The 19,454-nt window shown below is 37.6% G+C and overlaps 1 protein-coding gene across 2 annotated transcripts in view; it reads right to left on the bottom strand.

Annotated features, from left to right (window-relative positions):
- Positions 1–19,454, bottom strand: part of LOC145989386 (uncharacterized) — a 72,626-nt gene that overhangs the window by 16,696 nt on the left and 36,476 nt on the right. For both annotated transcript variants that reach the window (XM_083124728.1, XM_083124727.1), the window contains exons 6-7: positions 10,454–10,589; positions 5,061–5,248 (exon numbers count right to left, since the gene is read on the bottom strand). In XM_083124728.1, the coding sequence (XP_082980854.1) occupies positions 5,061–5,248; positions 10,454–10,589 (324 nt within the window). The remainder of the gene's footprint in view (positions 1–5,060; positions 5,249–10,453; positions 10,590–19,454) is intronic.

Below are 19,454 nucleotides of genomic sequence, written 5' to 3'. Positions count from 1 at the left end.
TAGTAAGTATACCAATAGTGCATATACAGGGTGTTTCTAAAGGTCGTTTACAACGCTTGGGAGGAGATTCCTCACACGAAAACAAGCAAAAAGTCTAAGTTCCATTTTTACGACTGAGGCTTCGTTTCCGAGATAGAAGCCTCGCAAAAGGTGACAAAGTGAACGTCACACCTGACTGGGACGAATACTATAACAGATAGAGAGGCGGTTCCAAGGGAATCATAAAGGAATCGTATGTGCTCAGTCCGGAAGTCACTATGAAAAGTTCACTGCACGCATGCGCAATGGAGTCCTCAAAGGAATTGGGGATTTCCAGCAAGAACAATACATGGAAAGGGTATGTAACGCAGCAAGAAGGACCGTGACAATGAGAAATGCGTTCAAGACAACACATCCCGACCTCAAACATCAAAACATGAGCACCGAACACAAAATCCGAAAAGTTGAGCACGGTTGCATACCCCAGTTACACGCGAGGAATGAACGAATCATGTCATGTGGCATACGAGAGACACATTACTCCACCAGGAGGAGGGAAAGAAAAACACAATATCAGATGATTGCGACAACGTGTATTTTTACACGCGACAACTACGTAATATCCCCCCCCCCACACACACACAACAAACAACAAATGCTACAATATCTTACGCACAGACAGTCCCTGTCACTGTACACCAACTGAAGATGTCACTTTCACCACACAAAGGGGGTGGGGAGCAATACCAAGAGTGTTCTCACTGAGATTTGCCGAGGGCAATAATCACAGACGGTTTTCAAAATGTCTGCCGTTTACTTCTACGCAGAGATGACAGCGACGAATCAAGGATTGTCGAGTACGAGCAAACAAGCCAGGTGTATCTGCTATAGTGGAACCACAAGCAAAACAACCTGCGCAGACCCGCGACTCCCGTGCACCGTACTCCCGCGAGTAGAGGAGTGGGAGAGTGGACCATGCTTCCTTATGGCCCGAGGTGGAGGGAAGAAGGGAAAGCTCCGCGGGGACTTTTCGTCCCAAGGTTTTTTTCCTTGTGGTCGATCTGTACAGTCGCGGCGGCGACGTTGAAGCGAGCAACGAGGTCCTCAGCTGATGTGACAGGTGTGTCGTATACGAGGGTTTTCATTTCTCCCCATAAGAAAAAATCGAGAGGGTTGAGATCTGGCAACCTCGGTGGCCAAGGCACAGGCTCATCCCTACCAATGAACCTATTGCGAAACACGTCATGCAGGAAATGTCGTACATTACGATCGAAATGAGCTGGTGCCCCATCTTGTTGGTACCACCTTTCTTGCCGCAGTGCCAAAGGTACGGTCTCCAACAGTTCAGGCAGAACCTAACTAAGAAATGCATGATACGTGCGACCATTCAGGCGAACAGGGAGAATGTATGGTCCAATTAAATGATCATGTACTATCCCGCAACACACATTCACTGAAAACCTGTGCTGGTGATGGGCCACAAAAAGTGCATGTGGGTTGTCAAAGTCCCATACATGACTGTTTCTACTATTGAAGACATCCATCCTGGTGAAAATGGCTTCATCTGTCCACAATACGTTTGCCCCGAAGTGAGGGTTTGGGTCCAGCTGATGCAACAACCATTGGCAAAACTCCATACGAGGTCGAAAGTCACGAGGTAACAGTTCTTGTACTTTCTGAAGTTTAAAAGGGTGCATTCCTTCCTCTGACAACACTCGCCAAACATTCACATGAGACGTGTTTCGTGCCCGAGCAAGCACTCGCGTACTGGTGCCAGGATGTTCTGCGACCGCTGTTAACACATCTTCTGTAAACTGATGTGTGCGTACACTTCGGGGTCTTCCAACTTCTTGCCGCGGTGGTAACACTGACCCTGTTTTACGCAGTCGACTGTCCACTACATGAAAGAAGGTGTGAGACGGTAAACGTCTATGTGGAAAGCGTTCTCCATAAAGACGCCTTGCCTTACGGTTATTACCACGTGCCTCCCCATACATGAGATGCATGTCTGCTAGCTGCTGGGTCGTATACGCAGCCATCTGTGTAATAGGGAGCTGGAACTGCAAAGTATCGTTTTTGTTTAACACTGGCACACTGCACAAATTGGTCGTATCACCGTACGAACACCACAGACCAATTGTAGCGATACTTGACTTGCCCACTCCACCACGTCAACTTCTTTCAATACAACATACTAGTACTCTTCAATGCGTATGACAACCTAGAGCGAACTGCTGATCATATCCCAGCACATGTAACACGACTGGAACGACTGCCGGAGAGAACCAACCCTTCGAGCTCCACTCGCGGGAACAGCAGTCATGAAAGTCAAACGTAGACTACGAGAGCCAGACTTGCCTGTGCAGCGCTTCCAAAACTGGTCTCTTTTACGTCACAATGATCGCGTCCGAACACTTTTGGTATTGCTCCCCACCCCCTTTGTGTGGTGAAAGTGACATCTTCAGTTGGTGTACAGTGACACGCACTGTCTGTGCATCAGACATTGTAGCATTTGCTGTTTGTTGTGTGTGTGTGGGGGGGGGGGATATTACGTAGTTGTCGCGTGTAAAAATACACGTTGTCGCAATCATCTGATATTGTGTTTTTCTTTCCCTCCTCCTGGTGGAGTAATGTGTCTCTCGTATGCCACATGACATGATTCGTTCATTCCTCGCGTGTAACTGGGGTATGCAACCGTGCTCAACTTTTCGGATTTTGTGTTCGGTGCTCATGTTTTGATGTTTGAGGTCGGGATGTGTTGTCTTGAACGCATTTCTCATTGTCACGGTCCTTCTTGCTGCGTTACATACCCTTTCCATGTATTGTTCTTGCTGGAAATCCCCAATTCCTTTGAGGACTCCATTGCGCATGCGTGCAGTGAACTTTTCATAGTGACTTCCGGACTGAGCACATACGATTCCTTTATGATTCCCTTGGAACCGCCTCTCTATCTGTTATAGTATTCGTCCCAGTCAGGTGTGACGTTCACTTTGTCACCTTTTGCGAGGCTCCTATCTCGGAAACGAAGCCTCAGTCGTAAAAATGGAACTTAGACTTTTTGCTTATTTTCGTGTGAGGAATCACCTCCCAAGTGTTGTAAACGACCTTTAGAAACACCCTGTATAATGCATATATGTACGTAGCAGGGGTATCGTCACATTTAAATATACACTTCTGCTCATCCATAGGCTGACTAAAATATTTCAGAATCATTTATAGCAGACCAAGAATCACACATTCATAGAGAAATATATAGAAAGAAGATTTGATGATTTGCTTTATTTTACTTCGCTTTTCTGGCTCTTTTGGCTAGTTGCGAAGATGGGGATGAGTGATGATATGATGAAATTTATGAACGGACACTCACAAACATCCACGAACATGCCGGGATTCGAACCCGGGACCCCTGGCGTCGTAGCGCGATGTGCTAACCACTCCAATACAGTGGCCGGCTATAGAAAGAAGAGAAGGAGATGGACTGAAAAACAAGTACAAATAAAGGGAGGGAAGATAGATAGAGAGCAAGAAAATGAAAGAAAAATGGAAACAAGAAAAATAAAGAGAAATTAAAATAAGATAATGAAAGAAAAAAATGGAAATTAGAAAAGAAGAAAAACAGAAATAAGAAAATGAAAGAGAAATGAAAAGAAGAGAAAGAAAGAGGAAAGGGAAAGAAGAAAACGAGAGAGAAAAATGAAGAGATGAAAAAGAAGGAGAAAATTGATAGAAGAGAAGGAGGAGAGAAACGAAGGAAGTAAGAACAATTGAAAATGATATAGGGGAAGAAAGAAGAGAAATGTGATTTTAGCAGCCATAAACGCAAATAAAGAACTCGCTGAAATGTTACGTCCATTCATGAACGTAATTTTCTGGTGACGCTACTGATATGTACTATTAATTATTTTTAAGTAAGACCACTAAAATTCGTATAAAAATGAGCTAGCCTATCGAAGAAATTAATGTCTAAATAAATAGAAAACTTCAGTGGCGTTGCGTGAGGTTCATATACGGGTGTTCACAATAAAATATGTATACTGAATTCAATTGAAAAAGTGAGAATAACAGTTCAACTTATTTTCAACAAATTCCCCCCAAAAGTCACGATATATTTGAAGTAATACAAGTTTTTTTATATATAACTAACACCCTTTTAATTACGTTATTTATAATTAGTAATGGCTGGTCCACCAAACTATTTAAATGTATCTATTGCGAATAAGACCACTTGCTGATTTGCCCGAATTAGTGGCTAAAGAACACACACTAGACATGCACTTTCATTTGCTTAAAATCCGCCAGGTTTAGCGACTTCTCGCTAAAGTTTGCAACTATGTAGCGCAGACCTTTTCGAGTCCCCCTAGACATGCCTTGTATATGCCGCACTCTGGTGCCGAATGAAAAAAGTATTGCCGCTTGCAATACTGTTCGCACAGCAAAGTGAACATCTTCGGGGTATAGTGGCCAACAGCCCCTTAGCTGTCAGTTGTATGCAACACGCACAGCAATTGTGTTCAAAGACTTCCGTTGAATCCGTGGGAGTCAATGTTACCAACTATCTACAAAAGTAAACAAAGTATTTTTTCGAATAAATATATATGTGTGTGTGTGTGTGTGTGTGTGTGTGCATTTAATATGTAGGTAATTTAAAACACATGCATTAGTGTTCACGTGCTCATGCGAATATCATCAGGCGACGCGCCTGAAAAACTGCAAGATGAATAGAATAAGAGAAAGATTGTTATTCGAGCTAATTAAAGTGTAATCGCTGATTATTGTTTTATGAATACTATTATGTAATAGTGATAATATGCTATGTATTTGTTTACATTCGCGTCGTCTTCTAAGTTGTATGTGCAATAAAAAATTTAATTTTCGATATTTACGTATTATCATTAATCATGTATTAATTTTGTATTAATTTTCGCCGTCTGTCAATACAAAACTGATTCACAACAAACGGCAAACAAGTAGTTATTTTTTATTTATATTTACTACATGGCAATGCTTATGGAATGATTATCTTTTACGGTACAAGAAAATTACTCTAAGTTAAATTAATCTAGGGCAGGCACTTTACTCACCAAAGGCGGCATTTCTTCATAGGTCCCAGGCGACGAACAGGTTGGTACCCGTCGGCAGCGCATTTCATTGTAATTGAAGTAGCTACGGAATCCCGAGTATTTGATTGGACAGTTCACAGGGAGGCAGGCGTCCAAAGGATCAAGATCAACATTCGCACACCTTCGGATACGATGCAACGAGTAATACTCTGAATAGAAAAAAAGGAAAAGAAAAATTAGGTATGTCACGAAGACAAGATGAGATTTGACAAGGTCTCGTCTTGTCTCATGGATGACTTTCTTGGTCTTGGAGTAGCCTGTCACGGGTTCAGCGGGCACAAGCCCCTTTGGAAAGTTTGCTAAATTGTTGACCAGGGCATTGAAGATGTTTCCAAACGGCTTTGTGACATGTACGGTGCTGATATTGAAAACAATGCTTTCATTATTTTAGCCGACCTCCGTGGTGGAGTGGTTAGCACAGGGCGCTACGACGCCATGGGTCCCCGGTTACAATCTCGGGTAAGACATGAGTGATTGTGTTTGTTTTGAATGAGAAATGAGAGAATTGAGTGAAAACTGATGTAAGAAAGAAAAGAAAAGCGGTGAAACTACCACTTATAGGGTTTCAATTCAAAGAATAAAGTGGTTAACACAGTTACGTAGGCGACATTATCAAACTTAAACCTTGTATAATATAGGCGATAGGAGCGTGGTGCTGATCACAACAACTCCACTATAGCCTAGAAAGTGAACCAATTTCACAGACCATGTGCACCTTCATGGCACGGTGCAATGCGTAGGGAATAGTTTTACCTTGTTTAACTTGTCTAGATTACACTTCCATAGTGTTGAAATTTCGGAAAGAAAAAGCAAGAATTTAGGGCATCACTTGTTAATGATAAGTTTCAAGAACGGAAGTTACCAAGGTAACGACCAGAATAACTTCCGTAAAGTTAGATAATTTGAAACGTTTATATACCTTAAAGTACTGATCAATATTTGCATTTGAGCGAAATACAGTTGTATATTGATTTCGTACATAATATATTCAAACTTTAACATTGTGTAATCTTTAAACGAATCATATGAAATCTAATTTTAATTTACAAAGTTAATACATATATTACATATACAAAGGTATTTTACACAGTTATGTATATTGGAGACTTAGGCTTTGATTATGCTTTATTTATATTGACTGACGTAACTCAGAAAATATAAGAATATGCGCCTTCACTTGATAACTTTCATATTTCTGTGAGATGAACGGGCAGACAATATGATATGCAAACAATGTTAAATGATCATTTTTTATAAATTCTAACTACAGTTCATTCTTTACGTTGCACCTGTACGAAAATCGACCTTATGAAACATCTCCGTTTCCCTCGGCGGATCTACATGAAATTTGGACAACTGAAGCGGCACGTTATAGATGATATCTGGATTTAATTTCATGGAGATCAACTGAGTATCCATGACGTAAGGGCGAATTGGTTTTTAAAAGATGATTCATGGATCAACTACGAATCCCCAAGACAGGTGTTAGAGAGGCGAGGAGTAATTCTACTGCACCTACTTGAAACACGCCTTGACCGCGTTGAAACACAATAGGTCCAAGGTGAATGTACCCTGCTGGAAGAGAAGCGACGCTCGTCTTAAGGCCTTTCCAACTGAAATTTTCGAATGTGGTATAAAACTGCGCGAACCCGGATTTTCAACACAATTTGTCGCGAATATCGTTGTGAGAGCGCCTCTGTGTAGCTACGTCTACCGTGGACTTAGTGTTTTTCGGGAATCTCCAGCGTGTGGCTATCAGTGAGTCATGATACGTGTACTTACATGAATCGCTAGAGGACGTCGAAGTGAGACTGTGATTTGATGAGATCATACACAGTTACTTTGTTTTGTGAAACGAGGACTATCAAAAACTATGGCCGGCTAGACGGATAAGAGAAGGAGGGGCGTCGGGTTCCCTAGTCTCTAACAACGCCGCCACTACCAGCCAACGCCAACACCAACGACGCACCATGCCATGGAAGCCAGCCAACGACGCCGTCCACACCAGCTGCACGATGCTACAGGCCGAACATCCAACGCCCAATCGTAACGACGAAGAGACGCCCGACACCTGAGAGGGAGGATTCTTAACCGACACCCGGCGCTTGAGAGGATTCCAAGCCAACGTTTGAGAGATGCCCGCTAGAGGAAGCAGTGGACCAGATTCACGCTCGAGGAGAACCAGAGGAACGCCCGACTGTGAAAATGCCAGGTCAGGAGCCCTACCCGAGGAACGAAAGTGTCAAGTATGGTCGACGAACGCCCATCGCCGCGGTTGCTAACCGAAGAAACATTTTTGGCCACAATGAAACCAAGTGTGATTAACCGTACCAAGTAAAGATGCACCACCCGACGACGTAGGAAGTCTGGTACAGAATTCTTCTGTCGATTCACATCCACGTGCGAATGTATTGTTTTCTGTCAATGCCCTACCACATAAGTCGAAATCATATTGATTCGCGATTCTCAACGTGACTCAGGATTCTGAACCTAACTTTCGTGTCTTGTATTTGAGTAATTGTTATAAATTGGTCGTTTCATGTTTAATCATAATCTTTTAATTGTCTGCATCTAATGATAAATCTCCTTATTTAAGTAAAATTTCATTGTAACTTGTCAGAGTGTGGTCCATTGTAGTGTAACCAACCGCTCAGTCATTTCAATAACTTATCGAAGGTTGACTGTTTAGTCTTTTATTTGTTGAGTAATATATGTTAAATTGCCCAGGTCGTGCAAGTGATGTTATTCTCTGTTGTAGAGTGGTAAGGTAATGTTTGCTCGAGCCGATGGTTAATTGAAGTATTCCGGCAGCTGGAGCCTAATTAAGTCTTGCATCACGCAGCAGAGGTGTAATTTTTTTCAAAGAACGAGAGAGGCTTGTTGTAATACCCCCGTCCGAGAAATTTGGTAAATTCCATACCATGCATACCATACATGCGTATGTTCGTATGTTCTTGTGAACAAAAGGTTCAACCACGCCGACCTATCATTCCGATAATTGTTTTTCCAGAGCTGGCACATATATATCCAAATGATCACAAGATCAAATGATTAAAGACCTAATTTCAAGTTCATGTTAAACAAAAGAAAGAGTACGTTGATGAAATACGAACCTTGTACGAGTATTTTCATGTTGATAAAATCCCATGAGAATGAATGAGTGAGTGAATGGACGAATGAGTTTGTACGAGTTGTCATTTATGTTTACAGGTACCAGGTGTTTCAGGTACAATGCTATTTGTGTTTCTATTGTTGGAGCCGACAGGTCTCAGGTAGAATTAAAGTGTTACATATCAAGGTATTTAATCCCCGCCTCCGCATTTAAAGGGAACCATTACCGTCCAAGACACAAACTCAACCTGAATCATTATAATATATAATAATCGGCATTTTTGACAATATGTGCCGTGGTTACGGACATAATACTTTTACTTTACGGATGTATTCTGCAGGCGCGGCTCGAGCATTGTTTTCTGGGGGCTTACCTGACTCTTATGATACATATTATTTTCCGCAAGTAGACTTTCTCTGCATAACAATAGAGGAAGGAGGATAAAAATACTTATCCAGATTCTTTCCTTTTCATCTGAAAGTATATGGTTTTATAGTAAGGGTGGGATGTACGAACAAATTTATCGCCGAAATGACAATAAATTTGCCACAATAAATTGTGGAGATGTGTGGATGAATCACTGACCTAAATCCGTTGTAAAATATCCATTGTAAACTATGCCTGCAACTAAGAAAAGCGACTAATCAGAACTGCTCATACAGTTCTTACACAAGAATCGCAACCAATGACATGTGCACACTAGAAATCGAACTTGAGACTGATTGATACGCGACAGCTTCGTTCAAATTTGAGGTGGGTCGGTCAGCACACGCTTTATCTCTAATTTGTTTTCAATGGAGAAGAAAGTTTTCTTCTTTAATTATATTCATTTCTAGTGATCATTTCTTGCCTGCGCAGACAGAAATGCTTACATTGCGTAAAATCATGTAACCTAATCATAGTCCAACCCTCGATTCACTGAACGCATCATCTAACCAGGAAAGCACTCCGGAAACTAACAAACTTGACACAATGACAGGGTTAGTCGTGTCTTCCCTTCTTGTCTAAGATCGTACTTTTTATTTTTGTTTACCTGATGTGTTTCCACCTTCAAGGTTAAACGTCTGAATGCATGCACGAGTTACTTTCCTAATGCATCTCTTTTATTTTAATTCATCGTCTCTAATTCAAGCTTTCATTCATTGCTACCCATGCATCTCTGCCACAATCTTGCAATTATTCAGAGAAATGTGGCACAAAAGTGATACAAAGATAAGATTGCATATGTAAAGTTTTAGCTTCAAATTTAGCTACGTAAGATAAAAAGCTGCAAGGGCGGTGCGTTCTACAGCAGCTTCTGCGAGAGCACAATCTGCGCATGTCTGTTTCTTGGAGATGAAGGTTCATCAGTATCCGTTTGCATGTATTTTGCTACGTACCCTTTGCTGCTTTCACTATAGCAAGAGTTGACCTGTGGAGGTTCAAACAAGAAACTGCAGCAGCGCGGTTTCTTTTCTTAGCAATAGAATTCGTTGTGTTATGGCCACAAACACAAACGATTGTGAATAAATTTTAGCAAAAAAATTGAAAAGGTAACGACATTGCTTATTGTTCATTCTCGAATTGAATGCTGTATATTACTGGGGGTTCACTGCTCTTGTACGCTTAGGGCCAACAGCGCCTGATTTTCTGCTGACAACAAACATTTATACAAATACATCAGATAGTGTCATACAGTCAGTCAGCAGGAAATTTGACATGTTTGTTTCACTTTTGGTGTCATCTTTAGGTGTTGTTTTGCCCAAAATATGGCGCAGAAGTATATTTTAGGTCATGCATATTTAGGATATTTTTAGCATTTCACCACACATTTTTCATAAAATCATGGTTATGCAATGCAAAGGAATTTTGTTTGCTATTTCCCTCCTTTTCTCACAAATATGTTGCTATTAAGTGAAGGGAGATAATGAAATTTACCAATCTGGGTTTTTGTTTAAAGTTCACTTTATGCACAGGCTAATTGGGACAATGTACTGTAAGTGGGAACGAACCATTATGTGCTCCATCGGGTATCTAACCCGGAACCCTTTGAATAGACAAGTACCCTCTCTGTCGTGCCCAAGGGTGGCGATTAAGAGGCTATTATCATTATTTAGTAGATTATTGCTGTTATTTCGCATAACTTTGGGGTGAAGTTCAATTGCAACCCAGTAAATTCCCCACAGGTGCAAGTTCATAAGGCACATTGCATTTTCTACAAAATATACACAAACTTGAATCTCCATAGAACTTCAGTACTTACGTTTCAGAATCGGTGGCACGCTGGAATATCCTAGGGTTGTGTTAAATGGGATTGTATGCTCCAGCGTGGCACGCAGGACCCCATCATGGCTGAAGAGGAGTTGCACTACGCAGTGCCCATGTCGGTCGTGGAGATACTGAAAAGTTAGACCAGACTGCATTGTTATTTATTTAATTCCTACAGAGAGAATCTCCAATTACAGGAAAGCTTACATGATTCAAATAATAAACATATAAGATTGTAGATTACATATAAACACACACATATACACAAACGCATTTGTACACACAAGATAATAAGTGAAGTAATACAGGAAAGAAACATATATACATCCAACCATATAAATAAATATTCATTGTTCAGAACATAGCCTTTACATAATATTGAACGAAAAAAAATAATAAAAATAGCATAGAAGGTAAAATAATTTCAGAACAATGGGAAAATGCACAGTAGAATGGATTCACATATGTATATCTAGTCTTTTTCAAAAATTGGTTTTAGTGTTTTTAGATACAAGGAAAGTGGCAGACTAAAATCCAGATTTTCATGTTTTGTAGAAATATTATTATATGCAGAACAAAGTCTGAATAAAAATTGATGATTTGTATTTTTCGGTTCTCGGAATATCACAGAGGAAAAGATGTCGCATCCGAAGATTAGATTTTCTAGTATTAAATTTAAACTGATGAAGAAAGTTACTATTACCCAGAATTCCATTTACTGTTTTGTAAAGAAATATTTGTTGTGCTAATTCTCTCCTACTACTGAGGCTTACATAACAAAACTCTTTCAATAAATACTTATAAGATAATTTCATTTCGTAAGCAGATACTGGATTCTTCTTGTAGTATAAGTACCGTACAAATCTTTTTTGAATTTGCTCTATTCTATTTTTATAAGATATATACCCAGGAGACCATACAACCGACGCATATTCGAGTTTACTTCTTATCATACTGTTATACAATAGAATACTGACATTTAAATTATTTAGGCTCTTTGAGCTTCTTATGAGAAATCCTAGTCGTCTATATGCATCCTTAACAATATTCGAAATATGTTCCTCAAAGGATAAATTACAATCAACAACAACACCAAGATCTTTGACAGAGTACACTTTTTCCAGCATTTCATTACTAATTCTGTATGAATACTCATATGGATGTTCATTCATCGAAAATACCATAAAGCTACATTTTTTAATATTAAACCTTATCCATACTCCAATCATAGAGTACATTTATATCATTCTGAAGTTCTAACATATCTTGAGTACAATTAATTTCTTTATACAGTTTAACATCGTCTGCGTACATGAGAAGTTTGGAGTGCTGAAGTTTATGTGGCAAATCGTTTATAAATATAATAAACAGAAGTGGACCAAGGTTCGAACTTTGGGGGACTCCAGAATTTACAACGTATTGATGTGAATTTGATTGTCTGTAAGTCACATATTGTTTCCTATTGTGAAGATACGAAATAATAAGAGATAACATGTCACTCGTAAAATCGAAGTTTGCAAGTTTACATAGTAATACATGTACATGGTCATTTAATTTATCAAAAGCTTTGGAGAAATCCATGTAAATAGTGTGAACACTTGACCGATTATGAATTGCATTATAAACATCTTGAATGAAATTTACTAAATTTGTTACAGTGGATCTATGAGGAAAGAATCCATGTTGGTTACTATTTATGTAACTTTTTACAAGAATTATTCGTGTCTTGTATGTGTGTGTAAACGTTTTGCTTGTGACCACCATCAACATAGTTTTTCAATTACACTGTTAGAAGTTACGTAAAATTTACAATATTAACTTAAAATGTAACAGTCTGCCTGTTAATTAAAAAGTAAAGGGATGGAACTGTTATTTTCGTGAGGGCATGCGCATTCCTATTGTGACACATGCCGATACCTGTTGTATATGTAGGATAAATACTAACAACTGCACAGTAAATAACAGAAAATAACTCCTTTTTACTGAGTTTAGTTTTCGTGTTTCGGAAAGTATAAGAGTTGGTATGGGAGACCGCAAAACCAACATTTTTTTTCTTAAGCGAGTTATAGTGTCGCCATCGGAATAGAAAGTTTTAGGAAATAGGGAAAAGAAGAAGTAGGAAAGAAGCAATAGAGAATCGGAGAACGGAAAAGAAATAAAGAAAGAGAGAGAGAGAGATAAAATGGGATATACAGTGAGAGAGTGGGAAAGAGAGAGGGAGATAAAGAAACGAAATTGATAAAAAAGAAGAAAGAGAAATAATGAGTGGGTCAGAGAGAGAGAAAATGAAACAAAACGGAAAATAAAACAGAAAAGAAATTATCAGTAAGGGAGGGAATAAGTCCAAGTAAGGAGATACTAAGACAGAAAATGAAAGAGACCTGGAAATAAATTACAAAATGTGATGAAGGGTTACAAATGAAATGGAGAAAAGAAGAATAAGTAGGCAATTTTGCCTTATCCTCCCGTTACCCTTCCTATGGGTCAACAAAAAAAAATGTAGTTCATGTATTCGTTAAGCTAGATAAATTCAATGCGAGAAAAGTACTCTTTGAGAGGGATTTTTTGAAGTTTATGTGTAAAAGAGTTTTCGTGAAGCCAATGAAATTTGTCGCCCTTTGTACAGTTCTGGGAAATCGCAAGTCTATGTTTTAAGTTTTTGTTGGAATCCCTTAGATAACATCACGTGATTATCATCTTTGTTCTTACAAGAAACGGCTTTTTTGACAAGTAAATTGGTCAGGTCGCCTTTACCAGTACGGCGAAATGCCCCAAAGCAACTTCGGTACCTTCATCTTACCATGAACACATGTTTCGTTCTTGTTTCAGAAGTAGAACTTCATGCAAAGGTATAGAAAGGCAAAAGTTGTTTCTTTGATACTGTTGTCCAGTAGAAATGCAGGACTCGAGTATACACTTAACTCGTAAAAGATTTACAAACTGTTGTGGCACTGACCTTGAACCAGTAAGGCAGGAAATAGGCCAGCAATTGTTACAGAGTTGTTCCTAACGTAACATACAGAGTATACATGTAGTCACGTACCTAGAATTATATTGCGGACAGGGTCCGAACCAATGTCTCAGAAATAATAATAATATAAATGTTAAAATTACAATAATTAAATTATAATTATATTAAATTCATTAAAGTATTAATAAAATTCCTAAATTATTTAATATTGTACTATTATTATTGCATCAATAGGTAAAAAGACGGTATAAGAATAGAGATATAACAGCATTATTCGTTATCTAGCTTACGTGTATTCAAGATCACCAAAGTTTGTATAAAAACAACTGCCCTGGCAAGGATATTAATGTCAAATAGATAAAGAATTGAATATTTATTGAATAAGAAAGAAGGATGTTAGATTTAGTTGACGAAAAGTAAAGTTCCTGACTAATATTTTATGCATATTATCCGAAGTAGTACTGTGCATAAATCTTCTTTAGTACTGCCAATCAAAGGCGCATGATCCTAATATAATTTTTGTCTTCCAGTAAGTTCGGCAAAATAAATAACCCTGGATTATATAACAAATGATAAACAAGTACATTTTTATTATATAATTTATGTACTTTCTAAGTCTTTCGGGGAGGGGTCCGGACCCCCTGGACCCTCTCCCTAAAAACGTCTTTTATAGCATACTCTGTTTCCATTTTCAAGGTGGATCGATTTATTATTTATTTATTTATTTATTTTTATTTAAAAGTGTTTTTAAACTGCCGAGAACATTTGAAAATATTTAGCAAAACATAACCAAAACTACTAGAATTTTAAAAATACATAAAAAAATATACAATTGTTATATTTCATTTATAGAACTATAAGAGAGTTCTTAAATAATTATCCTTATATATGAAGTTGAAATTGTTTTAACAACATTATCACTATCTATCTCACAGTATTCGAATTATAGCTGTTTATGAGATACAGAACATAATTGTTATTTTTGTAGTTCTTATCAAGACATAATAATTCGCAATTTCCACTCAAATTGTATGATTTCACCTTAAGCCATATCATACGAAGGAGTTTTGGTACGATATATTTTCCCTCCAAGATTCCTTCTATATATATTAAAAATAGCTTTTCAGCTTTGACATCAAGTCTGTCTATTTCTATGTGATTCAGCAGGTTATCATACTCATAAGAGTATTTGAATAGCTTGAATTTGTAATATATAAATGTGATAAATCTGTTTTGTATTTTTTCTATTGATTGTTTCATCTTAGCACTACATGCGTAATACCAAATCGGAATATTGTATTCCACTATAGGTCTGACAAAAGTTGTAAACATTAAAATTAGAAATTGTAAGTTGTTGGAACAACTCCATTTTTTTATAACATAGGTACATTGCTTTCTTGCTTTATTTATGATGTGATTAATATAGTCTTCAAATTTTAAGCGTCTGTCCAAAATAATGCCCAGATCTTTAATGGATTTCACATTTTGATGATATTATTACTGATAAAATAATTAAAAATTTTGAAGTTTTCTTTCCTAGAGAATGCTAGCACAGATGATTTAATGAATGTATGGTCAATTGGTTTGCATTGACCCAATCATAAACTGAGTTAATATCATCCTGAAGTTTCTCATGAGAAATATTATTATCAATTTGTAGATATAATTTAATGTCGTCAGCGTATGCAAGATATTTTGCATGTTTTATAACATATTCAATATCATTCAATGATATAAATGAGGATGATTTAAATCGCGATTAAGAAATAATTTATAGAATAATGTACATAAGGATTTTGTAAGTATCATAATCACTTTTGGTGAAAGTATATTAATCTCGTAATAGTGTTTATTAGGTTCTAAGAAAGAAAAGGAAAAGATATAAAATATATATGTACGAAATGAAATGTAATATGTAAACTATAAACACACTTAAATTTTTCTTGACTTAGAATTCAATAATTTTTATAGGCAAAAACAGCAAACATTTAGTGTAGAAATAAGCTATATACAAAATTCTAATCATGTTAAACCGTAAGTAGTATCATTATCATGTAATTGTAAATAAACATGGCAGTAATATTTTGCAAACTATAATTTACAAAAAATCCAAAATTCAGCTACAAAGACAATAAAAAATATTAAGTTAGAATTATAGAGTACATCCAGAATGTTTTATTTTCACTGGAAGAAAATGTTACTGAAATTATTACAGTTTCATTAACACACTCAACAAACACTTCAATAGTAAGTTCATATATACATATCAGAAACAGAAAAATGCATATTTACATATATTTTTTATTTGCTTTAATCAAACTGTTCAAATATTTTACAAGCCCGTTCACTAAAAAAAGCCTTCCTTTAGAAAAAAAAATATATATCTATATGTATGGTATTTTCATTGCAAAACGTTACTCGACATGTAAATGAAACGGTACAAACATTATGCTTTGATGAATTGGAGTGTCAAATATATGAAACGAGAGAAAGCCAGCACAGCATCCATAGGGCATAAAATGACACCACTACCTCTCTTACGACAGAAAATGGACTTACTTGTTCCCCCCCCCCCTCCCCGACCCTTCATTTGTTTATGAATTCTCTCCTACCCACGTATCCATCCTAATTTTCTTCAGAACATCTGTCGCACGAGGAAGCTTTTTATTGTATAACCCCCATTACAACCCCGAACACCCCGTAAGTGGAACATGAGACAACAATTTCACGACCATTGTTAGTCACGACGGAGGCATCGTAATATTGTTTCTAGATGCTACCGCAATTAAGGATTCCTGGTGGAATTGTAAACTAACACCACAACCTTATTATTGACGTGATGGATTTTTGTCATCAGGCAATTTATATTTATAACTTTCATCTGTTCTTGTAGTCCTATCTTGGAAATTGCTTCTTATTTGTGGCAGATGCAGGACAGAACGTCAATATCAAACACACACAGTTATATACATACACATCACACTCTAAATAAGCATTTTTTGTGAATTTCCCAAAAGAAAAATATGATATGCTCTTTACCTCGTGGTAATACTTACAGATATAGTGTTTCGTAAATATTGAAAATGAGTTAAAGATTGAACATCCCCCCATATATATTTGACTGTGCTTGTACCTAGGTATGTATGGTTTGAAGGCGGTCGGAGCGGATCGTGTTATTGATTACATCATCTGCATTATGGCCGAGGCCAAAAATTGTAAGGCCTTTTCCTACCCGTATATGCCTCAATGGCAAGGTGGTTAGTAGGGATGTACGATATCGAAAATTTGATATCGCGATATATCGTCACAGACGATACGACATTTTTTCCGTATCGTGATATCGGGGATATACCGTCTCCACGCTATATATCGCCAAATATCGTGACGATATATCGGTGACTCGATATATATCGCCAAAACATCGTGACGATATATCGCCAAATATCGTGACGATATATCGCTGACTAGATATATATCACCAAATATCGTGACGATATATCGCCGACACGATATATATCGCCAAAATATCGTGACTCTATATAGACTAGTTGATATCGCCTGAATGATATTTTTTCAATATCGCGATATATCGTCTGGACGATATATGACCCAACACTAGTGGTTAGCTTTATATTTCTTTTACATGTCTAGACTAAGCTGTTTCAATTTTGGAAGTTAGGAAAGATGCGCACTCAAACATACGCAAACTCCGTTTGCAAATTTTCGATATTTTCGAAATGAGACTGGAATAAATGTTTACAGTTTTGGGACTTGTGGAGAGAAATACAAAAACTTTAGGGCTTCACTTGATTTACTATTTAGTAATAAGAATTAATATATGGAGTGGGTTGTGTGTGTGTGTGGGGGGGGGGGCAGCGAAGGGAGACAGATCGGCACACTAAATAATAATACATTTAGAGTTTTTCGGCTGAAATGCTCACATCAGCTAGATATCTTGCAGTGCTGATCAATATTTGAATTGAGCATAATCTATCGATGCATTTCATAGGAAAGACTTTGAGCCTATTTTTCCCTATTTTACGTTGTTAATTCAAAGATTAGATTTAGATTTTCATCTAAATTTCTAATAGTAATTTGGTACTGCATTTTGAGACTTTGTAGGACAGATTGTACTGTACAGATTGAGACTGGCGTAATAAATTTTATGAAATTGGAAAGGTGCCCGTAACCAAACATTTTGAAGTATTTATAAATACATGCTTTGGTTGTGTTCTAATGAGATATTTTCAATATTTCTGGTACCCAAGGAAGGCTTTGAAATATCAGATGGGAAAAAAACGATACGTTGCTCGTCATAGTATTTCTTTTTTTAGTAGATCATATTATTTAAGGGTTAATAACGTATTGCTAGAAACTTCCAGCTTTATTTAGAAAACTTTGATGAGGTTGGATTTAGCTGGATGAATGCATCAAATAACTAAAGCTGCAACGTTCCTACTAAACTCTTTTTGCTACTTTTATTTCTAATGAATTATTAATATTAGTGATAGTAATATGCAATGTGTATAATCAAGAAGAATATCTGCAGTTTTAGTAAGCACTATATATTTATTTAATTTGCCTTTATTAATTTGTAAAAAGCCATGCGCACCATGCTGCCAGTGCAAATACAATGCGCAGTAAATGGATATTCTTTTCAAATATCAAGATATACATTTATCTCAGCACAATGGAATTTAGACAATGAATTAAACATCAGAGATAAGGATGCACGTGTCATAGATATACGTGTTTAATTTGTTTAAAGTGTTGATATCGCTAATTGATGTGGCGACAGCAGCCTGCGCTATGTATATGAATTTTGCCTTATGTAGTACTATTGTCCCTTTTATGATGAATTTACATTATTTATATGCTTCAAAATATCTTCAGGTTACATGAATCGTTTAGGCCTATAGTATCTATAGCCTCATCGGTGGCGCAGTGGTAACGTCGTCGCCTTGTAATCAAGGGGTCCAGAGTTCGATACCCGGTGGAGGCACATAGTGGTTCGGATCCCACTTTAAACTGTAGGTCCAGTCCCGAGTAGCATTACTGTGCATAAAGTGGACTTAAAACAGCAAATCAATCAATGAGAAACTATAGCGTCTATAATATTATCGGTAATTTTTACCGATATGTCATACTCGTATAGGGAGGTTTCAGAATTTTTATTGGGGCGGAGGTGGAAAAATACATGTTTTGTCACGTATGAAATAACCGTAGCAATTTAAGTTTTCGGGGGAAAATATAAGTTACTAGAAATATGCCTGTTTTGGTTGATAAAGTTTATGATTTCTTTTTAATAGAGACTGTTGCCCCCCCCCCTTTTTGTCACCCCAAACCCTACCTAAGATAAAAGAAGCAAGGCAGCATGTTTCACGGCCGTTTAGAAGTTACAATGCTTGTACGGACGAACTAGGAAAATGTCTCCTCCAAGTTTCAGCCGAAGCAACCATGACAGCTCTCCGCCGTGGCAAAATTAAAGTTGGTAAATGGACAGCTCATGCTAGCGTGTAATTGGTCCAAATGTAAGGTATTGTTAAGGCCATGCCCACTGCTTAACACAGCACCGCCTCCTCAGACTGTCTGGTGCCGAGGTGGAAGTCGGTTTTCACACACGCTACATCGTTTTCCCCTTGTAGGCTGCAACCCACACAACGCGTCCCTAATAAGCCATCTTGATATGGTGAGGGAATGTAGCGAGCCTTGTGTTTCGCGATAAGACTGAGTAGATTATTCTGTTTCGTAGATCTTCAGCCTTGATATTTTTCCCACACCGAACCTGAGATAGGATCATTTTTCAGAGAAAATGTAAATATCTTATTCACGTGCTTTACCTTACGGATATACATCAAAATCTAACCCCCCGAAATATCAAAGGCTCCGATTCAACAATTGCATTTATTGATACACCCAGTTTCTCTAGCCCTCACAAACATGAATACTCTCTATCTGAAAACTTTTTGTATTTTTCTTCTTTTATTGTATTTACTATACATCTATGACGTAGGCGATGAATACG

The sequence above is a fragment of the Lepisma saccharinum genome, chromosome 6, assembly GCF_977018435.1.
Source record: "Lepisma saccharinum chromosome 6, izLepSacc3.1, whole genome shotgun sequence".
Lineage (NCBI taxonomy): Eukaryota > Metazoa > Arthropoda > Insecta > Zygentoma > Lepismatidae > Lepisma > Lepisma saccharinum.
The sequence above is the reverse complement of the archived record's forward strand: the minus strand, read 5'-3'. Positions and strand labels throughout refer to the sequence as shown.